This window comes from Protobothrops mucrosquamatus, unplaced genomic scaffold (genome assembly GCF_001527695.2).
Source record: "Protobothrops mucrosquamatus isolate PMUCROS unplaced genomic scaffold, P.Mucros_1.0 scaffold531, whole genome shotgun sequence".
In the NCBI taxonomy this organism is placed as follows: Eukaryota; Metazoa; Chordata; class Lepidosauria; order Squamata; family Viperidae; genus Protobothrops; species Protobothrops mucrosquamatus.
In genome coordinates this window covers 336865-347160 of record NW_015386838.1, presented here as the reverse complement: position 1 = coordinate 347160, position 10296 = coordinate 336865, and the positions used below count along the sequence as shown (strand labels likewise).

At 39.3% G+C, this 10296-nt stretch overlaps 1 protein-coding gene across 1 annotated transcript in view; it reads left to right on the top strand.

Annotated features, from left to right (window-relative positions):
- Positions 1–10296, top strand: part of LOC107288327 (DNA primase large subunit) — a gene marked incomplete at its 5' end in the record, with an annotated part of 77913 nt that overhangs the window by 61472 nt on the left and 6145 nt on the right. Inside the window, 2 exons of the mRNA XM_015816937.1 lie at positions 1409–1491; positions 10058–10126. Coding sequence (XP_015672423.1) covers positions 1409–1491; positions 10058–10126 — 152 coding nt within the window. The remainder of the gene's footprint in view (positions 1–1408; positions 1492–10057; positions 10127–10296) is intronic.

The following is a 10296-nucleotide window of genomic DNA, read 5'->3' as shown; positions in this document are numbered from 1 at the left end:
CACAAGACCCTGGAGATGCTGCAATATTCCAGCTGATTGGCACTTCTTCTGGGCTCAGCAGAAGCGCCAGGATCAGCGCCGAGCTCCAGCTGGAGCCTGGCGCTTCCGCTGAGCCCTGACAGTCCTGCAGCTCCAGCCGTCTCTCGCTCAGGCTTGTGCGGTGCTGCCACCGGTTCAGCTCATTCCCCTCCCCCGCTACCACTTTTCTAGGATGGTCGCGTACCACCTGCCAGGTGCCAATGTACCACAAGTGGTACCCGTACCACTGGTTGAAAAGCCTTGGTTTAGGGTATATATTTATAGGATTAGACAGACAAGAGAGCCAGTTTGTGCTTAAGGTACCAGGTTAGAAACTAGGAAACCCTGAATTCTAGTCCCACATTTGATATGGAGCCGGCTAGATGAACTTCAGCCAGTCATTCTTTGTCAGCCCTAGGAAGCAAGCAATGGTAAACCACTTCTGAAAAATCTTGCCAAGAAAACTGTAGGGACTTTCCAGGCAACCATCATAAATCAATAGCATTAAAGTTTTAAAGTATTAAAGGAGAACCACTTTGGTCTAGCAATTAAGGTACCAGACTTGAAACTGGGAGACTTTGAATTCTAGTCCCACCTTAGCCATGAAAGCCAGCTAGGTGACCTTGGGCCAGTCATTCTCTCTCTCAGCCCGACCCACCTCACAGGGTGGCTGTTGTGGGGAAAATAAGGAAAGGAATATGAAGGTGGCAAACGTATCCACCTTGGATAGGTTTACCATCTTCAGTTATTTGTAAAAATAATATACGTACATTCAGACACATACAAATGTATGATAAGGTAATTTCATCTGTATTTGTAAGTTGTGTATAACCAACGATGCCTACAGATTTCACTAGCAATAATCTAATTTGATTATAATACATTTATCATTTAAGCTGCGATGTTTGAATTTCAATTCCAGTGAAATGAATGAAATGAAACACCAAATTGAATTACTGTTAGCTAGTCCTCTATGCTAACAGGTGTTTCTTTCCACCTATTTTGTAAGCTACTGCAGTTTCTTCTGGTGGTACAATTACTGTTTTATGTGTATAATCTTTCATGCCCGTTGCAGCCTTAACCTACTGAATTATGTATTTTGAGCTCTCAGAATAGCCTTTCCTAACCTGAAACATTCCAGTTTGGCCAGAACTTCTTTCAAATATCAATGCCAGCCTGTTGGTTGAGAATTGTGTCAGGTTATATAGGCCAAGAACCACAAATACCCATGCTGAACAGATCTTGTTGAAAAGTTTGCACGTGGGAATAGTTATTTTTCTGTATTTGGTAGATAATAAATAAGCACTGTTTGCTAGATTCTCAGGCGCTTTGCTATGCCAGTTTATGAATAATTTTCTGGGTATGTCTCTACCTTTTTTCTTTTTGTTAGGATGCCCATTTCGCCACAGTGACCCAGAGCTGCTGAAGCAGAAGCTTCAGTCATATAAAATACCTCCTTCTGGAATCAGTCAGGTAGAGAATCTATTCTTCTGATATTTTGGTAACAAGGCATCAGAAATATCTTTTCAGTTTTATTTCACAATTATGGACAATGAATGCTACTGTCTCTTAAATCACAGCGTACAACTTGTTATGATGTTCTCGCCTACCTGAATAGATATGTGCATGCTTTTGAAAACACCCCTAGTGGGCTCTCTTGTGGTCTTCAAATACTTCCTTCCCTGTTAAAACTTGTAATATTGCAGACAAGAACCACAGAAGTAGCCATCAAGTAATATTGGTGATGCTTTTAACGTTCCCATTTAAATGGAAAGGTGGGATATAATTTAAGCTTTGTACGTGGGTATGTGTGTATACATGCTTACAGACATACATGCTTGCTAACTGCTATATTTTAAAAATAAATTCTTTTTTTTTTTAAATCCCAAAGATGCTTTTTTTCCCCCCACCAGGCAACTGGACTTCCTTGTTTTTCTTTGAAGACATTTCGCATCTCATCCAAGAAGGTTCTTCAGCTCTGACTGGATGGTGGGGAATGGAAAGATATATACTCCTTGCAGACAAGCTGATCATTTGCATTTTTTTAGCGAGTTGTTAATGCTACCTGGAGGCTTATCTGTGTCCTCCAGGTCACCTGAGTGGTGCAAATGTGTGTGGAGCCTTCTTGGAACTGTTGAAAGGACTGTATTGTAGACTGGAGATAGGTGATGTCATCTCCTTCCCTCTCTGTTGAGAGAAAGCTGTTCAATTTTGTTTAGACCAGCGGTCCTCTTTGTCCAAAATGTGAACTTTGCTGTCTTCAAAAGAATGGCCTTTGTCTTTTAAATGCAGATGGACTGCTGAATCTGGTCCTGATGGGTTTGTCTCCTATGTTGTGCCATATGTTTATGAAGTTGTTGTTTCATTTCCCCAATGTACAGATCTGCACATGGCTCACTGCATTGTAGTGCATATACCGTGTTGCTCAGTTTGTGTCTGGGTGGTTTATCTTTGAGGTAGACAAGCTTCTGCCTTAATACATTCTTGGGTTTGAAGTGTGCACGTATGTTGTGTTGGCTGAAGATTCTCCTGAGCTTTTCCAATATTCCTGCAACGTATGGAATGACTACGTTGCTTCGTTTATTGTTTTCTTCTTGGTCTATTATGGAGGAGTTCCTGCTAGGTCTTTTTTTTTGAGATTTGATGAAGGCCCACTTGGGATAGCCACATGTTCTGAGGGCTTCCTTGATGTGTTTTATTTCTTTTTCTTTTCCTTCTTTGCTGGTAGGCAGGCCTTCGGCTCTGTGGTGTAGGATTCACATTTTGGGCAGAGAGGACCACTGGTTTGAAAGAGCGATCAAAGAGGGCATCTATGTCAAAATTGAACAGCCCTCTCTCAACAGAAGGGGAGGGATATGGCATCATCTATCTCCAGTCTACAATACAGTCCTTTCAACAGTTCCAAGAAGGCTCCACACCCATTTGCACCACTCAGGTGACCTGGAGGATACAGATAAGCCTCCATGTAGCATTAATGACTTGCTAAAAGAATGCAAATGAACAACTGTCTGCAAGGAGTATAAATCTTTTCATTCCCCACCATCCAGTCAGAGCTAAAAAGCTTCTTAGATGAGAAGTGAAACGTCTTCAAAGAAAAACAAGAAAGTCCAGTTGTTTCATGAAAAAGAAAGCATCTTTGGGATAACGATGACCTGGATGACTGAGAATTTCCATAGACATTTTTTTTAAAGGGTTTCTGATTCTGAATTTGAAAGAAATTATCTACATTTTGAGTAACTATAGTGTGTTTTTTCAGAGTTCAAGTTTATCACAGTCTGGTGCTGGCACAAAATCTAGTCAGAAAACCTTTCATTTAGGATAATCATTGAGACATCTTGCCTTTCATTATATAACATATACCACCCATCTCACCTGGAGGCCACTCTAAGTGGCTTACAGTCAATAAAGGATCAATATAAAACATTAACACAATAAATAGTAACATTAAATTTGGTTTAAAATTGACAAAGATGGGGAGGAAGAAGGAAGGAACTGGGATCTAATTTTTGTCAATTAACCATCTCCAGAGTGACTTATCCCCTTTGGGACCCAAGGCCAGTTGGAAGAACCAGGTCTTCAGGCCTTTCAGAAGGCTAAGAGGGTGAGTGTGGATCTCACCAGAGGGTATGAGCCACAGCAGAAAAGGTTCTTCTGGAGCTTGCCAGCCAAAATTTCTTGAAAGATTGGGTCTGGAGCATGCCCCTTCTGCCAGTGCGGGTGGGATGGGTCAATCCCATTGAGGTGAGATGGTTCCTCAGATAACGTGAACCCATGCCGTAAAGGGCTTTAAAGGTAAAAACCAACATCTTCAATTTGATCCGGAAGCAAACTGGCAACCAGTGTAGCTTACATCATGTGTTGTGTATCTTATTTTTTTTTAAAAGTATTTTAAAATATCTTTTAAAAATATTATTAAAAATGTCATAAAACTTTTAATAAAAAAAAATATTAAGAGCAACTAAATGAAAATCAAAAAGCTGTGGACCCAGAAAATTTCCTTTTTATCAGAAAACATCCAAATGTTATGTTTCTTTCACCTTAAAAGAATCCCCCAGTTGCACAGAAATTAAATTGGGGCATGATCAGATGTTGCAATTCCATCCATATCTATCATCTATCTATCTATCTATCTATCTATCTATCTATCTATCTATCTATCTATCACCTTTATATAGCTCCCCATCTTATAACCAATTCTGGGTGGCTATATAATAAATATATATGTGAAGCAAAGGTGAAAAAATTTTCATATAAAGAAGAAAATATGTTTTTCAGGTACATTTGCTAGAACTAAACCAGCCTTGTACATATTCAGGGCTAAGTGAACTGAAGACTGATTTCTCACTGTAGATGAAAACCTACATCTAAAATTAAACCAAGAATTCCATTAAATTCCCTATCCATTATCACAAACTTTTATTCAGTGAAGCCAATGTCATCCCAGCACCCAAAACTAGTTTAGTTTTCTGAAATTGGGAGCAAAATGGCTCATTGTTTTAGATTTAAGTTTTATTCAAAAGTAAGCATGCAAAAGGGAGCAAAAAACTCAGGGAGGCCCCTAGCTCACATTTTTACCCTCTAAGTTCCAGGCTATTTTGAGGGGCTGATTTTGTTCTGTTCTGTATGTATGCTTCTGCGGTTTTCAAAGTGGGAATGAGGAAAAATTGGCTTCTATCCCCATGCAGTTTTGAAATGTCAAAATATAGCTAGTGGGCCATTTTTGATGGGAAATTTTGTTTCATGTTTGAAACAAGACACATTTTCCATTTCTTGCAATGCCCTACTATCAACATACGTTTGAAGTAAAAGTAGCCAGTTTTTCATTCCTTTAAATTCACCTATTATATGAGGCAAGACATTATATTTTCACATTCTTCATTGTGGGATGAATGAGAAAATGTAGTTTGTTTTGCATTACATCTGTCTTCTGCCTTCCCCCAGCATCTATAATACCTGTCAGCTTTTCCTCACAGTCAGACTTCAAAATCCTAGGAAAGAGTATGGGTTAAAAATGTTGAGTAGAAGTGCTCAGTGAACTTCCATAAATAAAATCCTTGAGAAGTCTGCAAAGCAGGGGCCTTGAGTTCAATTTTTCCCCCTAATGCAGGGGTCTTCAAACTTGGACCTTTTATGACTTGTGGACTTCAACTCCCAGAATTCCTCAGCCAGCATGCCTGGAAGTGGTCCTGTATTATGATGCTTCCCACTCCCAAACCCCTGAGCCAGCTCTGAAGGATACCATGATTGACGATATCAAAGGTTGCTAACAGAGCAACGAAGGCTAGAATGGACATATTACCCCATCCCAAACCTACCACAGTAATTGACAAGTGTGACCATTGCTGTCTCAGTGCTGTAATCAGATCTAACTCCTAACTTAAAGAGGTTCAGATCATTTCCAGGACCCTCTGGAGCTACAAACCAACCACCTTCTCAACAATTGTCTTCCCTAAAAAGAGAAGACCGGTTGAAAACTGTCCATTTCTGTTGGGTCCATTGATTGTCCCTTGAGGAGAAAGCAGATGGTCACCATTTTTAGAGCAGGTGACATCACACCCCCTGCGAATAGGCATTAATAGGCAAATGGACTCAGTTAATGTGATGCATCAGTAATTCTTAACCAACCAGGAGGGTCAAGGATCTAGAATATACGCAGCTGAATTCATAAGTCCTAGGACAATGTGCACTTCATCAGGACCATCAAGTTCAAACTGTGCCCAGAAACCAGCCAAGGCCACGGGCCTGTGCAACAATTCTGTGTAAATCTGCACAGCTTTATGTAATGTATTGTTTCTTACAAAATAAATACTACTAAAGTTGAAAGGCTGTCTAAATAAACATGATTTCATAAATGCAGCTAGTCCTGGGGACCCAGGTTGCCATTATTAAGCAATGTGGTTGTAAAGCATGATGGCACATGACTGCATTGTTTAGTAATTCTTGGTAGCTCCAGTTATTGTTGTAACCCCAAAATGTGCAGGCTGTTACGGGGGAAAGCGTTGGGAACCCAGATAAGGAGCACAGGGTGGTGTAGGGGTGGGAGAGGCTGAGGAAGGGTTTTGGAGGACTGATGTGAGCCATGCATCACTTGGAAGCTGGGAAGGGTCAATGCTGGCCATACATGAATTGTAGGAGACTGAAGGAGAGCCTTGGAAGGCCATTGCTGGCCACATGTGTCATAGGCTACATGCAGGCGGGGGTACTATAGGTGGGAGAAAAAGTGGGAGTGATTTGCTCTAACCACTTGCAACCTTCCCTGCCAGCTTTCCCATTGACTTGGGGAAGCCAGCAGGGAAGGTTGCAAATGATAGTCATGTGACTGTGACTCCCTACAACTTTTAACAGTGAACTGGACATTGAATCGTTATCACATGACTGCAGGGGTGCTGTGATGGCTGGAATTTTGCTGACGGGTTGTATGTCCATTTTTTCAGCACTACCATAACTATGAATGGTCATTGAACAAATGGCTATAAGTTAAGGACCGCCTGGATGATGTTAAATAATTCCATTTACAAAGTTAATTTCTATTGTCTTATTTTGATCACATCAATTGCAGCTCTTACATGGTGAAGATTGAGAGAATGTACTAGATTGTTATTTTTTATTAATAGTTGAACAAATGTTGCTTCTTTTCTATAGTTTCTTATGATAATAGGCAAGAAAAGTTCTAAACTTTTGTGCCATTTCCTCTAATTATCTTCAGTATGTGAAAGTAGAAATGCATTGTTTTTGTTTGGTTTCTTTCCAACTGAAAAATTAGGATTTTTAAAAATAAAGTGAAATCCCTCAATGATATAAATAGAGGTATTCCTATTATTTTCACTGTTGGATGTTAAAAATAAAATCCCTAGAGAAAGCAGATGGCAGATTTGGCTAGGCAAAGAAATGAATGTCTTTGTAAAACCCTTAAAGAACAAGCTGAGTTACACTGGGGTAGTGAGAAACTGACCTGGAACTACAAAAATGTCTCTAAATATGTTACAGTTGCTGCACTTCAATCACATTTTAAGTCACCTTTCAAATAAAAATGAAGGTTAGAAGTAGATAAAATGCAGCAAGCCTTTATTGAAATATTGAGACTTTAGGAATAAAAGTAACTATTTTATTTGAAAAATGCTTCATACTGACCTTGAGTAAATGAAGAGATCAAGGATTGTAAAGCTAAAGGAAGTTAACCATGCTAAGCTTATACGTAGCAGAATAGCCCATCATCTGATTTCATTGATAGGCTCCAGAGAAGACTGGGCAATAAACTGTAACAAGCTTTCCTGCCTTATACACCACCTTCACACCCATTGCCTGGCCAAAGCAGTCCTTCAGGTCAGAGCATTTTCAGAAACAGATAGTAATGGGCTTTTGCAAGTGCAAGTGTGTGTAATATTTTTTGGGTCAAAATCAATACATCTGTGTTCTTACGAAATGCCACATGAATGTATCCATACATGCAGACAGTGTCAATATACATTGTCCTATGCCTGGTTAATTTTTTTCTTTTTTTCCTCCTCTTGTAGATTGGAGAGAAAGGGATTACAAGAGAGTAAGCAGGCACACATTGGAGAACACACCAGCAGCTTGCACTTCACACTCAGGGTTGCTGGCTCCAGCATGTTACTTTTGATTCCCCTTTGTATGCTTGCTTACTCTCTTGTAATCCTTTCCTCTCCAAATACAATACAAATGCAAACAGTAATTCCCTTACTAATTATCCCAGTGCCAGGATAAGTATTCCAAAGTACAGGGGAGTGGGGGGGGGGAAAGAAAAACTAAAGTAAAATCATAAGCACTGTTGCCTCAAATGATTTTCCACCTAGCAATTGCTTTGCTTAACAACTGAGCTGCCTGTTCCAGTTGTGGTCACTAAACAAGGATTTCCTGTATTTTTTCTCACCTTTTGACAAAACCTGTTTTATATTGCTGTTAAAGATATAGAGTTCTTGGCTTCAGCTGCTGATTATATTTCTTTCAGAGGCCAAGGCAATATGGAGATTAAAGTAAAATTGGTCTGCAAAGTTTTTAACTTAGCTATCAGGTGGAAACTATGTTTGCCCTCAGAGATGCAGCAGCTTTATATGACAGTGGCTGCACACAGTGATTGAATAAAAGTGTGATCCAGAAAGTGCTCCTTGGAATATTGTTTTCACAGGTCATTTGCCAAATCTTTCACTTGATTGCAGGATTAGTTCATTTAACTCTACAGCATAAATACCTGCACACTTTATAGGATTCCCAGGTTCATTGCTGCAATTTTAACAAAATGGGACCTTTTAAAGCAGAAGTAGTCACAATTTTCTATATGGACTTTAGCGGGATTTTAGAGATCACAACATGAAACCATGTTTGTGTGAAAAAATAAATAAGCATCATGGGTATTGGAATGAATCCCAGGCTACACCATAAGCACCATACCAGATTTATGGTTGATGAGATAACTCTAAATCCTGCTAAAGTACACATAGAAAAATATGAATATTTGTCCTTTAAAGCAGAGGACCCCAATCTTTTGGGCACCAGGGACTGGTTCTCTGGAGAAAGATTTTTCCACGGACCAGAGGGGGCGTAGTTTCGCGTGCTGCCTGCATCCAGCGGATGGGGCTTCACTTGTTCGTGTGGCCCAGTTGATGGTCCCCGGCCTGGGGTTGGGGACCCCTGCTTTAAAGGATCTGGAATGATCATTTCTAGAAAACAAAGTACCATCAGAATTGGCACACTCTAGAAGAAAATAAGACAACATGCACATTCCAGGAGAAAAATCAAGTGTTCTAGGAAACATCAGAACATTCCGTTATTAGGCTGTGAAGTTCTGCATACCCTGGGTCCTGTGATTCAAATATAACTGCCCGTAGGCCACTCAGAACGTTGCCAGTATACTGTCCATCTTTTACTATAAGCCAAGGAAGTTTTCTATATATGATACAATATTATAAAATCATCTTGGTTGGTTATCATTGCAATCTAGTTTGAGGCTCTGTTTGCAATATGCATAACTAGTTTTTCAAACCCGCAACCTGCTTCAGTTCAAAAACAAAGAGACTGTACCAAGCTTCAGATTCTTTTGGCTGGTTGACTTGTTTTTCACATTGTACTTAACAGGAGGTGACAGCAAAGGCAGATATTTAATCAGTTTGGCTTGTAACAGCAAACCAGACCCAGTAAGCACTTCTTTGGCAGCAGTGTGGTTTGATATATTCAGCAAATATTATTTGTACGTCTGTCAATAACTATAAGGCAGTCTCCATAATGAGGACAGCAGGGATTTGTGCTGGAGTTTATTGCCACTCTTGACTTTAAAAGGTCAGCCTCTCAGAAAAAGGGTTAGAAATTTGCATTCCTCAGAAATGTTCTTTCTACTGAAGCTATCTCTCAGTTACAGCAGTTTTCTATGGCTGATAAGCAGCACGTAGAAAGAATAATTATAGATCAGCAGAGGGAAAAAAATGACATGCAACTTAAATTTTAAAACACCATTGCCTTCTGCTGATAAGAATGAGTGCTTTTGCTGGACAGAAGCGATTACAAGGTAGAATTGGAAAGCAAATTGTATTTACAAGAGATAGAAAAATGTTTCTAGTAGGAGTTCAAAACAGACAATTTCCTTTCTTGTTCGGGGAACTGCTGCTTCGAAACAACTTACTTTGAGGTTTTCAAAAGGTGAAACACGTGGTTTTCCGCTACTTCTTTTCTAAATTACTACAGTTTCTTAGTTGGTATCACAGTCCCATTGTTTTACCCATGCATGAACAAGCTATGGGTGAGGAGTGTTCACATATGTTGAGTAATATATGTTTCAGTTTCTCAAATGCAAAAACATGCATTTGCAACTAATAAAAATGTTTTTGAAATATATATCCTGGAAATAATTATTCTAGATATAATAGCCACAATTTTTCTAAATTTTGATTTGAGTTTGAGACTTTTTTAGAAGCATAGAAGCACATATGTCAATTCTGTCATGCTTTCTAAATATGTGTTCTCTTTACAGACTGGAATTGGGGTAAATGTGTTTGTGTGTATTAATTGGTTCAATTTCTTTTTTTAGATTTTGGACTTGGTGAAAGGTATGCATTATCAGCTGGCCTGCCAAAAATACTTTGAACTGACTCATGATGTAAGTATATACTTCAATGTTGTGTTTGGAAATCACATCAATGCCTCTAGAAAAACTAGGAAAGTAGTCTGTTCATAGGCATTATTATTATTATTGTTATTATTGTTATTATTGTTATGGATCATCGCACAGTCAGCCAGATGTTCAGACTGGATTTGGCATTTTGTCTA